At 43.4% G+C, this 17927-nt stretch overlaps 3 protein-coding genes across 3 annotated transcripts in view; 1 reads left to right on the forward strand and 2 right to left on the reverse strand.

The window, feature by feature from the left end:
• The window catches only part of pkn1a (protein kinase N1a), a 50235-nt gene extending 48690 nt beyond the window's left edge, over positions 1–1545 (reverse strand). The window contains exon 1 of the mRNA XM_035174209.1: positions 708–1545. Coding sequence (XP_035030100.1) covers positions 708–728 — 21 coding nt within the window. The 5' untranslated portion in view covers positions 729–1545. The remainder of the gene's footprint in view (positions 1–707) is intronic.
• Positions 1546–3325: 1780 nt separating this feature from the next.
• Positions 3326–8585, forward strand: c2h19orf67 (chromosome 2 C19orf67 homolog). Its single transcript, XM_035172788.2, has 8 exons — positions 3326–3370; positions 3691–3901; positions 4052–4250; positions 4831–4978; positions 5724–5824; positions 6401–6619; positions 6782–6922; positions 8096–8585. The coding sequence occupies exons 2-8, from the start codon at positions 3703–3705 to the stop codon at positions 8220–8222; spliced, it is 1134 nt and encodes a 377-aa protein (XP_035028679.2). The 5' UTR covers positions 3326–3370; positions 3691–3702; the 3' UTR covers positions 8223–8585.
• Positions 8586–8631: 46 nt separating this feature from the next.
• The window catches only part of si:ch211-214c7.4 (platelet binding protein GspB), a 30403-nt gene continuing 21107 nt past the window's right edge, over positions 8632–17927 (reverse strand). The window contains exons 5-6 of the mRNA XM_035172777.2: positions 15075–17708; positions 8632–13127 (exon numbers count right to left, since the gene is read on the reverse strand). Of these exons, the coding sequence (XP_035028668.2) occupies positions 11992–13127; positions 15075–17708 (3770 nt within the window). The 3' untranslated portion in view covers positions 8632–11991. The remainder of the gene's footprint in view (positions 13128–15074; positions 17709–17927) is intronic.

Genomic DNA, 17927 nt, shown 5'->3' on the forward strand with positions numbered 1-17927 from the left:
TAGAGATTTATTTAGAACAATTTAAAAAATAGAAATGGGAAAGTTAAACTTTCCATCAAGTTATATTTCTACAGCAGTGGTTCACAATTTGAAGCTTGGGACCCTAAATCAATGTGATCTGGGAAATAAAGCTTGACCCATTTATTGGTTGACCGATAATACCGATATGAGCCTTTCCAGACATGTCGGTATCGGTACGAAATATGTGCAACATTTATTCTGTAAAATAAACGTTGCTCTACAAAATTAGGGAAATTAGGGATCATCGCAAATATTTTTTATATATCTATTCAGTATAATAATTTTTTTTACCCTCCAATATCTGTATCCGCATTGGCCCATCAAAAAACGTATTGATCAGGTTTTACTAATAAGGAAAATTAAGTGTATTTTACAATTTGTTCCTCTAATTTGAGCTTGTTTACTTGTAACATACTAAAAACTTTTACCTCTTCAGTCAATAACAGCAACTGAACTGCTCACAACTAAAGCCATGTGATGAGAGGTCACAAGCACATACCGCTTTATTAAAAGCCACAAAAAAATGGTAACCACTGATCTAATATTTGTATTTTAGTGGTATGTGATGTGGAGAACTTGCTTCACCCAATACACTGTCCAACATAAAAGTCTGCAGGCCACTAGACAGGAAAGTTAAACAGAGTTATAGATGCTGGTTTACAGGACATGCAAATCCATCCACTTACTTGTATAGAGTCGTTCGCCATCGTTGTCTGTGCTGCTCTGATCACAGACAACCTGTGCACATGTGGGGCTCGTCCTTCAGGTCAACGGGCTGTCTCCTCTCCCAGGACAGTAAAATAAGATGGTGGTAGTTGTAAAGGAAGACGGCTATTGCTGAATGTTATCTTCACTTTATACAAACAGGCTGTATAGACACAAAGGCAAACAAGTCAAGAGGTAATCCGCATTGTTGGGTTGCCCGGCCGCGCCTGAACTGATCCTCCCAGCGTTTTCCAATGTGTGAGGTCCTCTCTTCACTCACATTAAAATGCCTTGTGTGTTGCGTTTTTAAAAACAAAGACGAGTCTTCCGCTGCTGAGCTACACACTCATTGTTCATCTTATTCCCTGGAGGTTCGTCATTCAACAGCTAGCAGCAGCAGCAGCAGCTCCATTAAAACACACGCAGCGGCAGCAGCTCCTGCTCACACACACCACATGAAATAAAAGAGAGACCCTTCCTCTTCTTCTTCCTCTTCCTCTTCTTTTCCCGGTAACATCCGTGAAACACGCCTCAGTCTCTGTATCACATGCCACACACACACACACGGAGGAAGGAGAAGAATACGCCGCCTGTCAGTCCTCCAGTGGCCGCTCACACACACAATGACGGACAATGGCCAGCTCCTCTGTCCGGTCAAGGTTCCGCTAACTCCACTCAGACGAGCTCCGGCGACATTGAGCTGAGTCGCGTCTTCCTCGGTGGTTTGTCGCTCAGCATCTCCTCACGTTCAAACTGCGGCCAACTGACGCCACGGGGGCACGCGCACCACACCACTTGTACGACAGACACTGCCGCGCGCCCCCGACGCTCTGGCAATGCCGCCCGGCCGCTCATTGGTCCGGGGCAAGGCGGCGGGGGCGCGCCCGGATGTGCCATGTGACCCGCACTAGCACAGTCGTGGTGAACTGTAACTTATAATGAACCAACTGTTGAATACACGCATGTGAAGGCAGTGACAACAACACAGAGCCATACTCACAGACACACAGTACTCACATCGTGTACTAGTATCACACAATATTTCAATGTTTAAGGTAAAATAATCTGAAATAAGATAAAATGAGATGAGATAAGATAAGATAAGATAAGATAAGATAAGATAAGATGAGATGAGATGAGATGAAATGAAATGAGATAAGATAAGATACGATGAGATAAGATGAGATGAGATAAGATAAAATGAGATAAGATAACATATGAATATGAGTATACGTATATGTATATATGTATTTTTACTTAACATACAGCAATGTTGATTTTAGTTATGGATATGGTTTTAATTCCATGCAAAGCCTAACTGTTGCTGTCTTATGACTTCTTTTATTTTTCTTACATTTTTCCCTTTCAAGTACCATCTGAAGTTCTCGTTTTTGTAGCTTCATCATTTCTCTTCACAGACCGCTACACTTATAAAGACTCACTTGAATACCTTTACCTGCTGTAACATATTATTAAAGATAATCCAGGTACAAAGCGTAGCTAAGTAAACCAATTAAATAGTGTGTTGAAGGCATTAAATGAACCAGGTCCAAGCTTTAAGTCTGAAGTCTAGTACAGGGCATGTCTCTTTTAAATAAAAGAAGCTCCAAAGCACAACTGAGGCTGAACTCATCCGGACACATTCATAACAAGCCTGTGTTCTCATGTGTGGAGGGGAGAAGGTGAGAGAGGAAAGCTCATCACAGGGAAAAGCAATGCCACGGTGGTGTGAGTGGGTAGATTTGATAGAGAAGGTGATCTGGACTACATTTGCATAGCTGATTTGCAAAATGAAAATTTGTCAGCAACAGGATAAGTAGGAAGACAGAACAGAGCGTAACCCAAGTGCTCTGAGATACACACACAGCACATATCCTGTATACTGGCAAATCTGTAAATGTATCCACATGAATTGATTCAGTGTGTGGATGTGTTGAGAGGGGAGTAATGATTTATAACTGGCTGACAAGATGCCCTTCTTCACATTTCCAAACAATCACCACTGTTGTCAAATAAATGTCAAGCTGTAAATTATGTTTTGTTGGGTTACTCACATTTTTATAAAGAAGCTGATTGATCAGTCTTGTCAACAACATGTTTCATATCATAATAATAGTATTTTTTATTTTAAAGTAGTATTTTAGAGACTTGTTTTCATGTATTTCAGTGCACAGGGATTTTTCAACATCTTTTTCTACTGTTGTGACTGTTGTATTTTTCCTGGTACTCACATGTTTTCGTAATGCCATCTTAAAAACTGTCTTTGTAAATCTCAACCCAAAACAGGCTAGTTATGATCATTTATATGGCTAACTACAGATGTACAATTGATTTAGACTATTGCATTGTGCAAATTGTGGAAAACAACATTACACTTCTCCACAGACATTCTTTTACAATTTTGAAGTAAAATCCATCAAATATCTGAATGACAAATAACAAGTATTCAATTATTAAAAATGGTTGTCGATTATTTCACTTATCAATAAAAGGATGTTGGATTATTATCTAATTCGGAATTTGCTCCAACATTTTTTGTTTGTAACGTGAACCTCGAAAAAAATAAAACTTTTTTTTTACTTTATTGTTTTCTTGTTGAGTCGCAGTGACCGTTGACCTTCTGACCGATCCTCCACCAGAGATGGTAAGTTAGCTTAACCGCTAGCTACGCAGCTAGTTAAAGTTCGTTCATCTGTTATTAAAGCATAATAACCTACACTCTGCTTGTGGTTGGATATTTAACTATGGTGGGATGCATTCGGTCAACAAACTAAACACACGATACGTGTACAGTCTTTATATGAAGGTTATTTATCTGCTTTGACTCGGGTGTATGTTAGCATCGGCTAGCATTTTTGGAAATTAGCAAACAGCTTCGTATCAGCTAACTGACTCTAACCGCTCGTGCAGTGCAGGGCAGCGTCCAAACAACCGTTAATGTGGCGTTTTGTTGTTTTTCAACAGATTTCCGTATAAATGCGGACTTTAGCTACAGCAGAAGACATGACAGGTGTCGAGGGTCGAGTTGAGCTCCAGCTGGAAAACTCCCCTCCGGGACATGAAGTGATGGGGGAACGGCCGCAGGAGGACGTGAGCGCGGCTGAGGGGCCGTCAGAGTCCGGGGAGGGCGAGTCCAACTCCGGCCAGAGAGGTCGAGTAAAGTCTCCCATAGCCGGTGGGTGCATGCGTGTCAGATCCTACACATCTTTAAGAGTTTAAATAAAACAGACACATAAGACACGGCCTCTTAAAGGGGCTTGATGCTGTTTGTATTTTTAAAGGATCCACTTTCCTCTTGTTAACATTGATATTGAATGGGTCTCAGAGCTGGAGGAGGAGGATGACGCACCGCTGTCAGTACTGGCTGACGTCGCTCCGGCGCCACCCCGCGGTGATACTGCGACCTGCAGCTGGGACAGTGAGGCCCGCAGCTGTCCTGAGCTCGGACATCAGGAGACATGTGTCCAGTCCATGCGGCTGCAGCTCCAGTTCCTCCTGAGCCAAGCCGATGACTTGATGAATGGGTGAGTGAGGGTCTCAGGTGACCACAATACACTGGCTTTATCTATTTGACTTAAATCTCTGCCTGCTTCTTCCACCTTAAGACTTTCTCCCAAAAATCCCATCAATTGCTGCTTTGCAAAAAGTTGCACATGCTTTCATATCACCTCACCTTGAGTAATGTTCTGCACTTTACTAAGTTTTCAGCCAGTGCTCCCTCCATTGTATTCAGTTAATGCAAAATGCTGCTGCCCGGCTTATCACTTGAAAAGGCATTGACCACATCAACCATGTGCTCTCCCCTTTTGTCAGAGTTCGCTGCCCATCAAACTTAGACAAAGTCATTCTCTTGCTTCTTTTAAATTCCTTCTTTAAAGTTGACTTGATTTTTTCAAATGGTTGAAATTGGCCGTTCTCTTTTCTCTGTGGATGTTACATGGTTTTATTCCCATTTGATCTGTCTGGGATTGTTTATTTCTTGTAAACTTTGTAACATTGTTAAGTAAAGGGCGATATAAATCAAATGTATTGTTTTTTTTATCTATTCATTTATCTGTTTTTAGATTTGACAAGGATTGACATTCTGTCGTTGTGTTCTGACAGGCAGGATGATCGAGAGAGGGAGGCTCATGCTGCTGCCGTACCAAACTTCCTGTGGACCTGTCAGCCTTATTTTAACTATGTGGAATCCACAGCTCAGAGCAGCCTGATGTCCCAGCACACCCCTCTGCCTTATGACATCCACACAAAGGTAAATGCTTCCTTTTCTCCCCTGTAGGATGAAGCCGTTTTGGTAGCTTTGGTTTCATTTAGCTCAGTTAGCAGCTTTTGTATCCAGAGGATGTTGAACTAGTGTTTTGCATTAATCATTCCCTGTCTGGTTTTACACTTTCATAATTTGTTTTATTTTTCTAATCACTTGGCTTCTAATAAAGTTGGTGTACAAAGTTGCGTAAATTGTTTGCAGAGCTTTTCCATGTAATGTAAAGCTACACACTATAAATATTCGGACACTGTGCTGACCGACTAATGTATTTCCCATATTTTTGTTTTCTGTATTTGCCAGTGGAGAAAAATGCTGTCAAGAAGATTGACAGATGATTTGTTCCTTGAATTTCAACTACACATATGACTAAATGTGACACATCCAGCTTCATTTGAATGCTCACACTATACGCCTTACTTTGATTAAAAGAAACAGATGCTCTCAAACATTAAAGACTGGAATCCTGGGAACGTAGAAATTACACTTGGGTGCATGAAACCTATAAACCATAAAAAAAACTTCATTATAAAAGACTAAAGCAATTTACTTGACAGATCACAGAGAATTTTCACTATAACAGACATATTAGCAAACAACAGGTTTAACTGCTACAGCTTGACTCTAAACTTCTACTCTGTGTGTGTGTGTGTGTGTGTGTGTGTGTGTGTGTGTGTGTGTGTGTGTGTGTGTTTTTGTGTGTGTGTGTGTGAGTTTGCTTGTGTGCGTGCAGCTGTTAGACTTCTCTCAGCAGCTGTGTGACAAGTTGGAACAGCTGGTGTTAACCCACGCCAGACACAGTCTCCTCTGTTTGGATGAATCTAATCCTAACAGGTACAAACACACACACACACACACACACACACACAGGAACAAGATCTAGAATTTATGAAATCTTCATACATATATATATATATATACATACACTTTTCTCCTGGAAGATTATTGTCATTCTTATCCTTTAATAAATGTTGTCTGTCCAGGTATCTTGGTCCTCAAGGTACATCACATTACAGTTGTGTTTATTGATTTATGTCCATATAAATACATACAGTATAATAAAACCTTAAATTTATGAGGGCAGGTATATTTTGGTTATAGTTTATAAATATTTAACTTTGTACATTTGCATACCTTCAGAGATTCAAATTCTAGTTAAAGAAGTTGCTTCAAATAACACAAGCCTGTAATCATCTCTGCAGTGCCCACATTATCAACAACACAACAAATAAAACCAAAACATTCACAACTCTTACAGATTGTAGAAAGTATAAATGTTTTTAGCTGTAAATGTTGATTCACCCATTTGTGACTTTCACTACTGTAACCGTCTCATTTCCCAGCAGGGATCAGTCTGTTTTCATTTCTTTTACCGTCTAACTCTCCAATCTCTCCCGTCTGCGGCCCCAGCTTGTCTCACTTCTGCATCGGTCAGACTCAGCTTGGCCAACTGAGGCTGACGGCGTTTCGCTACTGCAAACCCACTCCGTACCTCGCCCAGGTTGACACAGGCTTGTACAAACGGATGCGGTGGAACGTGGAGACGCTCCCAGACAAACCACAGCAGGCAGATGAGAAGCAGGTTGGAGAGAGCGAGGAGGAGGCAGAAACAGTTAGAGAGACAGAGTAGTGAGTTTCTCCATCTTTTATTTCCTATGTCCCTTCAGTTCTCGCTCGGCCGCTCACTGATGAGAATTCTTCTTTTAAAAACCTTCTGCCATGATGACATGATGTTCATTGATCTCTAATTGTCAGCTTACTTTCTTACTGTTGTGTTTGTGTCCCTATTAGTTACTTCCTGTGCTATGAGGATATTCCCAATGCACATGCAGATGCTGAGGATGAGAGCCAAGGGGACGTGGTGAGGATGTGGTCCATCGGTCGGTGGGTGCAGGTGAAGCCAGACCCTGACACAGAGGACATCCATGACTGGTATACTCGTATACATTCTTCCTTTTAAACTGAGAGTTGTTCTCCTAAAGCTGGGCACAGACCACAGGAATTATGGGCCCATTTAACCCTGATTCTGACATCCTGAGAATTGGAGGAGAAATGTGGTCTGGAACCTTGGTTGATACTGATGTTCGGCCCAGATGATGTGAGGGCTTACAGAGCCATTCTTTAACCTGCCAAACTGCCTGCAGAATGATCAGCGCTGCCCCAATTTTACATTCTACTTATCAAACATAGTTGATATTTAGGATTTAAAATCAGGATGATTATGTCAGTTCTTTCTGAGCAGAACCACAACAGCCAATGAGAGAGATAGGGGCAGTAGACGAGGCTGCCAAGCAACAGTAAACAATCTGAGGCTAATGCCAGCTAATCTGCTACCATTGACAGATATTATAACTGAATATTAATATTTTCTCCTTGATCATTTTGTCATCCTGACCCCCCTTCTGCTTCTGTTTATCAACATAAGAGGAAGTTGTCACTCCACGCCACTCTCCAATTTGTTTACATCTGCTTCCCCATGAGGTCACATGAGATGTAAGATGTCGTGTCGCTGCCTGTGGAGCAATAATCGTAATAATATCCTGTACTGTGTGATGCACTGTTATTTTCTAATCTTGTAGCGTGTGCAAAAAACCTACAGGACGGATTAACATGAAACTTGGTGGAAGCATGTGGTATGTGCGTCAAGAAAGAACACATTCAATGTTGGTGCAGATCCACATCAGGGGGCTGATCCAGTATATTTTTTACTTTCCTAACTTAACAAGATAGGGTGTTTTTGAAAATTTTTACTTTTTTGATGGATCTTGATGAAAAAAGCAGGCACATTTTGGGAACAGATATCTGGGAACTTGGTGCAGCTTGATTGAATTTAAGGGGACTTGGCTTTGGCGGAGGTATACGCTCTATTGAGTGCCATTGTAGTGTTTGTTAGGTTTTTAAAAACTCCTGTTGTCTGAACTTAAATACTTGTATTATATATATATATATATATATATATATGTATGATATATATATTGCTAATTGCTACAAAAGAAAGTCCATCACATTCAGGATCCTCATTAATATCTATGACACAGCTTCTCTAAATGAAAACAAACTCTTGATATGTTGTCTGACATTTGTTTGTATGTGTTCATGTGGTAGGATCACGTGTGAGCTCCCTCAGGCCGACTATCACAGGCTGTTGTTCCTGGGCAGTAAGGAGCCGTCCAGCTGCAATGCTACAGAGCTCCTGAAGCAGCTGCTGTTGTCAAAGCAGACAACACAGTGACGCTCGGCTCTGTAGGAGTGTGTGTGCATCTGTGTTATAGTGCACATGACATCTACATTGAGGATTCACACAGCATGTGGAAATGGACTGGACCAGTTTAGTTCACAGAGGTCGTTGAAGGTAAATCCTGGTTTGAAATGTGTGTGGCTGCTGGCACAGACACCTGAGCTGAAATCGCCTCACACAACCTCAAGCCAATTCCATCTCCTCTGTCAGTTTATGTAAAAATAGTTTTATGCTGTGCACCGAGTGTGAGGTTTTTCTGCACAATGTTTGTCACTTTAATCTGTTCAGTGTTCATGTTGTAACCTTCAAAAATATTTGTATAGTTTTTTAAATATTCTACATTTTAAGTGTTCACACTTTTAAGAGCATTTTGTTGTGTTGTAAATAAATACAATATCTTGTATTTTCATTAAAAAAAACATTTTATTTACATTAAAAGTTGCCTTGAAATAATTACACACAATCACAGGTTTTTGTTGTTCAGAAAGTCAAAGACAATAAGGAATTTCTTTACACTTTAAAACGAGCTGCCATGATTTGGGCCCCACAAGTGAGAAAGCCCAGTTAACTCCATCAGGTTCATCATCATCGTCATTTAAATTAGTACACATGAGCCTCATTTCATGTTTAATAAATTAATATCCAAAATGTCAGATTCAACACCTTACACTGAGTAATAAATGACAGTGTTTTCCCCAGAATTCAGCCTGCTGTGTTCAGTTTGACCTTACAACCATTCAGCTCATCAGTTCCAAAGAGAGGGCATAAAAAAAGGCATTTTACTTAGAACAAAGAATAAAATCTACCATTTACAACCAACATCATTCATTCTCTAATTCATTACAAATCTATATCTGACTCTTAAAGGGCTGCTATACTTCTAAATCTCTCAAGTACAAAAGTAAAGTGGAGTTTCCCTTCATTACAGTGATCAGTCTTTAAACAATATACACAAAAAAAAACTACTCGGGCATGTTTGCGTGAGCACATTTCAAAAAGTCCAGCTTTGTCAAAAAATACAGTGAGCGTAATGTTGCCCTGCCTGGAGGAACAGGAAAGCAGTTTTTATAGCTTCTTCACAAGCTCCGATAAAGAGACTGGACAAACTAGCGTGCAATGGTCAGGGGGATTTTTCTTCACAGTGAAAAAAACAAACGGGTATGAATCTGTCTGTTGAGTCATTAAAGATTAAACACTGGATTCCGAATCTTCTCTGTTTTCACTTCAGCTGATAAACAATTCAGCCTTTATACTGTTTAACACCGGAGGGCAAGACAGCAAGTCAGGAAGTGACTGAATACAAAACATGGATGAGACATGGGGGAAAATAAATGTCAAATTTTCTGACACTAGTCGCTTATAGTCTCCAGATTTTAGAGCCCTTCGGTCACATCTAAATTTGTGTTAGGAAATTTGGCTTTAAAGAATTCCCCAGTCTTTAAACCAGTGACCTGAGCCTGTCTTCAACACTGACCGACCAATACACAGACTGACGACGGCATACAGCACAGATAAGAACATTTACAACCAGTGAGAGACAGAGACACACACACAGAACCGTACTGTAGCTCATCACAGTCAACAGTGATACACAAATAATACACAGAATAACCTGATACCAAACCCTTCTCCTCCTCCTGATATGACACAGTGCGCTGACCCCTGACCTTCACACAAGTGTTGGTTCAAACCTAGAGTCTTGTTTAAAGTCTGTGTCCGATAGAATTACAGACTATCATCTGGCCGTTGCCTGTGACTGAAGAAGCGTCATCTATCATGCGGGCGTGAGAATCTAAGGAAGACTACACCTGTGGAAAAAAGTTAACGTGCGGCTACAGAACAGTGACGTCCACCAGAGGAGAAATAACCTTCAGCAGTATAAACCTGATCTCAATCATGTGCTCGTTGACTCCAACCTCAGTAGTGCCTGACTCCAGTGTGTCAGAGGGAAATGCTTGCACGTCCTAATGACCTTTAGTAGGGTGATGATTCTGATTTCCTCGACCTCCAACAGAAAGATGACGACAGGGACTTTGTTTCTGGGCCTTGATCATCAACATATTTGAATCAGTAAATATTGTAAGACTTGAGGAATTCGAATAAGTGCAACTTCATGTAAATCTGTGAGCATCATGTAGTTCTGTTTTAGTAATATTCAGTGGTAAGAAATCTCCAGTGTATTCCCACTTTTAAATAACATGAGATATGAACAGCTCTGGCTTCAGTCAAACAAGCTACAACCAGTGTGTTTACCTTCGACTAAATGTAGCCATTTGGCATCATCAGGATGAGTGCGTGTGACCAACCATGGCACAAAGTTTTGGCATAAAGCAAAGTGACCAGTTACACCCTGATTGGAGTGATGCATCATGGGACTCTTGTCAATAATCACATGGTTTCAGGTGTGTGTGGGTTGAGACCTAATTTCAGTGTGTGTTTGTTTCCATGGTGTCGGATAACGAGTGTGAGGTAAGAGAAGGGCTGAGTTTCAGTGAGGTGTCCTTTTGTGTTCGTCTACTTAAATTTCCACAGTAGAGAAGAAACAGGTTTCCTTTATCATACCTTCATTTGGAGAATATATATGTTTGATCCCTTTTTTCAATAACAAAATAATTATTAACCACTCAACGCATCAGTGTTAGATTAAAGAAATATTTGAGAAGAATAAGTATTCGAGCATAACAATATAACCAAATATTCAACACCTAACACTTTGGATAAGCTTGTTTGTTTTCAAGTTTTGTTCTTAAATGTAGAGAAGGATTTAAAACAGCATCTCGAGCTTCATGATGGTTCAAAAAGATGCACAAATGACTTATTCAGTTTTTGAAATCTTAAAACTAACCATTTACTTTGTTGGGGCTGGAAACTAGTTACCATCACCGGAGAGTCTTATGATGAAGTCACCAACGGCTTTTTTTTTGCATCAATAAACAGCTCACATACTTGTAAGAAACAGTCAGCTGTTCAGCTGTAGCACCAAGAATTAGCATCTGTGAAAAATGTGCTTGTTCTTCCAGTAGTTAGAAAACCCGTGTCTCTCAGGTGAATCTACAGCCGATGTTCTCAACCTTTTGTCTCCTGTATACAGGCTGTGACCACTTCAACTGCAAGTGATGCATCTGTCTCAGGTTGTTCCACCACAACACTTTTAAAAGCCACAAAAAAGGTAAAAGATTTCAGTAGTTTAAAAGGGGGGGAAAAGCAAAGCATTTATCGGGAAAGCCTGAAATATATACATCTATTTTCCTGCTCTTTAATCGTGTTCATTCTCTTGCGACCACTTAGATTTAGCTTTAGATTTGTTTGAGACCAACTGGTCCACAGGTCTACAGGACTGGGCAGTATTTGATCCTTTCATTGATTTTTTTTTGTACATTGCGAAAACAATTATTGATTTGTCTCAGGTGGTTATTTTTCTAAAATACTTGGCTATGAGATTTGCGACCTTCATTACAATACGATGGTCATCTAAGTGATGTCGATTATCTTCTTTTAACAGGTATTGTCTTGTCATTTGTTCTGGTAATTAGTTTTTCCCAGTGCAAACCTTTACGTCATCTTTTACAGCTGTTCTCAGAACTCATTTGCTTAATTGTGTGTATAGTAACAATAAAGTCAGATAAATTGGGCTGAGTAGCTATTTGTGTATCACCCTGTTTGTTTCTGTTTGTGTGTGCGAGTAGACAGCATGTGTGTCATCATCCCTGTGTGTGTTATTAATGTTTAACAGTAGTGGAGAGTTAAATCCCACACTCGCTCCTCAGTGATGCGTCTCCAGCTCTACCACTGTCCACTCTCCCTGTGGGGAGCTTCCAGTCGCCTCTGGAGAGAAACTACTGACGGAGGTGACGGTGGCAGAGGGAGGGGTGAGCGGGGGCAGCAGGGTGGGCCACAGGCTGCTCTCCAGGGGGCTCAGGGTGCCTCCTGCACACCCCGGCATCCGCAGCAAGGACATGCAGCCGTCTCCGTTCAACAGCAGGGTCTGATTGATCAGCTGCTGGACAATGTCCACTTTCTTGCCCCAGTCCAGGTCCAGGGGTGGCGGTCGCTCTGGAGACTCAGGAGGGCACGGGGAGGAGCTGTCATTATCCTGGGAGGGGGGGCTGGGTGTCTCAGGGGGTTCTGGGTGGTTGTTGGTTGATGGCAAAGAGTCTTGATGTTTTTCTTTATCTGACATCACTCTTTCAAAGTCGCTGACTATCTTTAAATTTGACATGTCTTTCTTGGGCTCCTTCTCTTTAGATGGATTCAGCTTGTTTATTCCCATTTCTTCATCTTCAGCCTCCTCTTCATCACTGTTCTCAAGAGCTTCATAGATGGTGCAGAGCCCAGAGGAGGGGGACAGCAGCACGGTCTGACCTGTATTAGACTGTTGCAGCTCTTGTTGCCACTGCATGATCTGTTGCCTTTGCTTCAGCTCCTGTTGTTGCTCCTGTAGTTGTAGTTCCAAGTCTCTCCTCTGCTTCAGCTCCTCTTCCTTCTTCGTCATCTCTGCCTGCTCTCTCGTCTTCCTCTCCTCATTTTTTTTCAACTTCATTTCTTCCTCTGCCTCTTCCCTCTTCTTCCTCTCCTGCTCTTTATTCCTTTTTATTTCTTCCTCGGCCTCCTCTTTCTTCCTCCTCTGCTCCTCCTCCTCCCTTCTCTTCCTCTCCTGCTCTGCCTCCTCCAGCGGCCGGTTCTGCTGCTCCCTGCGCTGCTGCATCTCCAGCAGGTGTCTCTGGTGTTGCTCCAGCCTGCGGAGCTGGGGGCTCAACGCATGCTGCCCGAGACTCCTTGGCGGGAGGTCGGCACAGGTTAGCTTTGGCGAGGTGACGGCGGCGCAGAGAGGCTTGACGATGTCGCAGTAGGTTCTGGGGTACGCTGCATGCTCGCGGCGGTGCGGTAGTGCAGTAAAGCCTGTGTGTGAGAGGAAGTGGGAAGGAAGATTACAGAAGTGTGATGTTGTAAAAACAGAAGTGACAAGCAGCAGGACAGTGATGGCAGTGCAGTGAGTACAAGCAGAAGGGTGTAAGAGTTAAGGGTGTTGGGAGGCCTTCAGGGGCTCATACTTGCTGACAGAACAGTAGAAGCATTGGGAAGACAATCACAGCGGTGTGACAGTAGAATACAGCACCAAACTGACCCGCAGTTAAATGTAGTTTTGTACTTTGAACAAATGACAGTGGGATATTGTTTGCAAGCTGTGCAGCAGCAGCAGTAAATATTCATAGCATTGGAGTAACCAGAAAATAGTGACCCATGGCGAGGTTACTGGGGGTGGTGACCAAGGTCAGGGTTGGGAGATTTGTGCAGAGAGCAACTGTGCGTATTTAACAAGACTTTTTTTCCTCAGAGGATTTTATTTAATGTGCAAAAAAAAAGCAGCCAACTTCCTGTATATGCAAAATCTATCAACTATGGTGAGAAAAACTCGTCACCCGTGAACGGAGCTTGTGGTTAGTCATCCAGTGATACATGCAGAAGCTCCCCATGCATTTATAGACATCCAGCATCACAGGAAAACTGAAATAACAGCTGGACTTTAGAAGGAATCAAGTCACAGCCAGACATTTTATTCTAACCTAATCTAATTTGATGACCCTGAACAAACCAATCCATAGTAATGAGATGAAAAAAAGAAAAGTCATAATGCAACTGTGACATGCGCAAGCTAACAGTAATACGTCAATGTGGAACAATGCAGCAAGAATGCTTAAAAGAAAAAAAACAAGTCAGTAGAGAGGAGCTAAAACAGCAACACACCCAGTCGACTGGAGGGAAATTAAAGTAGCAGCAGAATGAGCAGCTGCACGTTCTTCTTGAGACTTCACGACGAGGTGCCAAACTTCTTCACCGCTCCCGATGCCGGAGGTGGATCCGCGGCTGTAAAGGTCTTGTGGTATTGACGATCAGTTCATAGCAGATTCTTTCCAGTTATGTGGTTTTCAGACCAGTCAAATATTTGAGGTTGAGCATGAGTTCCAATCATATCAAGATATGTAAACTTATGTATGAGTGTGTGTGTGTGGCAGCAGTAGTAGTAGTAGCACTGATCGACTGCAACTTTTGACTGAGTGAAAATATATTATGAGCTGTCTAGAACCAAAGGGTGTGAGACCTTGTAATGAAAACCAGTTGAGTTTGATTTGTCTTGAACATAGTTCGACAGACCTTAAATAGTCCTATCACTCATTTCAACAAAACTGTACGGTGAGAGTGCGTCATGGTAAAAAAAATCTAATCTTTATTTAAAGTTTTAAGGTTCAATACTCCAAAAGATGGATAAACACAACACAGGAATAAGGAAGATTTGCCTGTATTGTAAGGTAGGAGAAATCAAACATGAATACACAATCAAAACTCATCGTCAATTAACAGCTTTGTTCTGTAAAAAGTTTACGGTTAAATACACATGAAAACATGTTCAACAGTTCATTCCACATTTCTTTTTGTTAAGGCTGATTTTTTTGTTTTCCATCTTAAAGAGCTGCAAAGTCCTATCCATGTCAGTTCAGATCAATGACATAATTTCCGTGTTAAATAAACAGAAACCCAGACACGCTCACACATTAGGAGTAAATAGTAGTAGCTATTGCACATACAGGAATTTAAGCCATATATTCGTAATATAAATGTTATATCAGAGGAAAGAGCCACTGCTCTCCTCTTTATTTCTTCCCTTTTTTGCTCTCTGTTTTGTTTTTTAAGTTTTTAACTTTGATTACATCCACCCCCAGAGATTTCTCGACAAACATTGACAACAGGAACTACAGCGTGATATTATTTTGGGGAGAGTAGAACAGGGTCAAAGGGAGAGGAGGGACGTTATTCAGGCTGTTAGGGAGATGATGAGCTATACGTTACCTGCAAAAGAGTTCTCAGTCTTTTCACAGATAGCAGAATAGTAGGCAGGCTGGATGTCATCTGGGTTTTCCTCTGGTTTCTGCAAAGTGCACGGAGTTGACAAAACGTCCAGGGCTTCATCCAACCCAGACGCGTTCTCCCGGACAAACTCAGTTGACCCTGCTTCCAGTTGGTGGCACTCTATGTACTGCTGCTCTGCTAGGCACGCCTGGGTGAGAGGCTGTGGGATGAGACCGGGCTCCTTGGCCTCCTCAGGGAGCTCTTCTAGGGAGAAGATGCCAGGGCTCTTGATGCAGCTCTCCCCGGTGGACTGGGCATTCGAGTTTGAAGCTGTGGTCATGGTGTCAAAGCCGTACGACGCCAATGAGGTTGCTGATGCTGGGGTGGTGTCTCCCCGTGCGCTGCCTTCCTCCGTCTCAGCCTCCTCTCCTTCTTCCACAGTGGACAGGCCACGCTGCGCTAGCGGCTGGCTGTCGAAAGTCATGTGGCTGAGCGCTGGACTCTCCAAGGAGTCGTCCAGTTGTGCTTCTCCCTCTGTGTCGCTGGCCTCGTCTTCTGTCACTGAGGATGAGGAGGGGTTGGAAGTGGGGGCGGTTGCAGGTCCTCCCAGGACTTCATCAGCTGGCAGGGTCTCTGCCTCATCCTCTGCCTCATCCTCCTCCTCCTCTCCTCTGTACATGTGGGTGCCCAGGTCAGGCTGGGGAGAAAGCATTGGGGCTTGTGCATTTCGTGACTTGAGCTTCTCATCTCGATTGTAGTCACAGAGTTCGTCAGGTGTGCTGGTCTCACTGCTCAAGGTGCTCGACAGAGACATTCCTGGGGCAGAAAAGGGAACTGGGGCCATGGTCTGCATCAGGAGTGGGCTGGACTGGTCCAACATCAATTGGGCTTCCAGATTTATAGGCTCATCTTCGACAGAGGAACGATGAGGGGCTTCTTGGTTGTCAATAAAAAAAGGAGCAGAGCCGAGTCCAAGCCAGGCTTGGGCTGGGGCCTGAGTTGGGGTTTCAGAGTCTACTTGAAAAGGGTCTGCCAAAGGGCTTGCTGCTGCAGCTGCTCCTGCTGCCTGTGAGACATGCTCAGGAACCTGCTGTGGCTGCAAAGACTCTGCCCAGGCATCAATAAAGGGGTTTGGTTGGTCCCACTGAGCAGCTGGGGCAGAGGGCAGCAGAGGAGGGGCAGGCGGTGGCGGCTGGGCCACTCTGTTCAAGTTGTCCAGCCTTTCATCCTCAGCAAAGTCATCCTCATCAGCATTCCCATAGCTCTCCAGCCCACTCTCTGTCACCCCCTCACTAGCCATATCCACATCTTCATCCTCCTCCTCCTCCTCCTCCTCCTCATCATCCACATCATTGTCATGCCTGGGTCTCTGCAGATCATCTGTCCGCTCTGAGCCCACATCCATATCGCACACCCGATCGTTGTCATCGTCGTCCTCATCTTCATCCTCATCGAAGTCGTTAACTGGTATCTCGGGAACCCTCTCAAAGTCGGGAGATCCTGCCGAGGCTCCTTCCATGTCCATGGCTCCTTTGAGACTGCCATCGCCCAGGTCGTCCATGCTCTCTGTGCCCTCCAGGACACCAGGGGCGCTCAACTCGGACGCTCCCTGCTGGCTGCCGCTTACATCTTCAGAGTCCAGCTCAGAGAGCAAGGCGCCACCGGCTCGCCAAGCAGACCCCGCCACTGGTCCAGCTGAGCCGGGGCGGGACTCTTCTGTAGGCTGGGTGGTCCCACTCATTTCAGACAGAGAAACCAGCTGGCTGCCCTCCCTCTCCTCTTCATCCTCCTCCTCATTTAGATTGATGGGAGGAACTATCTGAGGGATGACATTCGTTGCAGCTGGGATGGCTTTAGATGTAGAGGGGGTTTGGTTTGTGAACAAGTAAACAGGCTCTTCACATAGGTTTGGAGGGGAGGCCACAGGTAATGCAGGCTCTGCTGGGGCAGGGACCTGCCCCTGCGTTGTGAGTGAGGAAGCACTGCTTTCCAGCTGTTCTTGGGGTGGAGAGGTTTCTGGTAGGGCTGTCCTGACAGGGCTTTGCGGAGGAGAGGGACCAGCGGCATGGCTTTGCACAGTGTCTTGAGGTACCTCCTCTGGTGGGGGATCCTGAGCCAAGACAGGGGGAGGGACCTCCTCTGGTGCAGCAAGTAAGGATTCTTGTGGTGAGGTCACTGCAGCCTCTGCTTGTGTTTCTGCGAGAACAGTGGATGCTGTGGCAGCTGCTACCACTGCACTGGCAGCTCTCTGTGCTTGTCCATCAGCTGTGTTTGTACTTGAAAGCCCTGTCTTCTTAACAGAACTGAAGGGTGAGACAGCCTGAGTGGGTTTGGTTCCACGTTTTGACAGAGAGGTGCTGCCGTTTGCAGGTCTGCCGGCTGGAGAGGAAGGTGGGGTTCGACCAAGGGGGGGTTTGTTGAGGGCTGGGAACCTAACAGTCGTGGTTGGTTTTGTTGCAGGAGGTTTTGCAGGCTGTGACACCTTGCAGTCCGTTGCTTTTGCAGGCCATTTGGATGCAGAGTTGAGCTTTGTGGCAGCTGTGGGTTTTGAGGATTCAGGTTTTTTGGTAGCAGCTGATGTTGTAGCTGTTGTAGGTTTTTTAACTCCTGTAGCGGAAGGTTGTCGACCAACATCTGGTGCAAAAACAAAAACAGTCAAATTCAATTCTCCCAATACTGTCAATAAAAAAAGGTTTTGTGAATTAAAAACTGACCATTTATGATATTTTAGCTCAGACCATGTAAATTAAAATGTTTCTATGAGATACACTTTTTAGGTATTTAAAACATTGTGGATTAACTGTTCAGAAATATATAAATTAAAATAATCATACCATAACGCCATTCAAATTC

Source organism: Hippoglossus stenolepis, chromosome 2 (genome assembly GCF_022539355.2).
Source record: "Hippoglossus stenolepis isolate QCI-W04-F060 chromosome 2, HSTE1.2, whole genome shotgun sequence".
NCBI lineage: Eukaryota > Metazoa > Chordata > Actinopteri > Pleuronectiformes > Pleuronectidae > Hippoglossus > Hippoglossus stenolepis.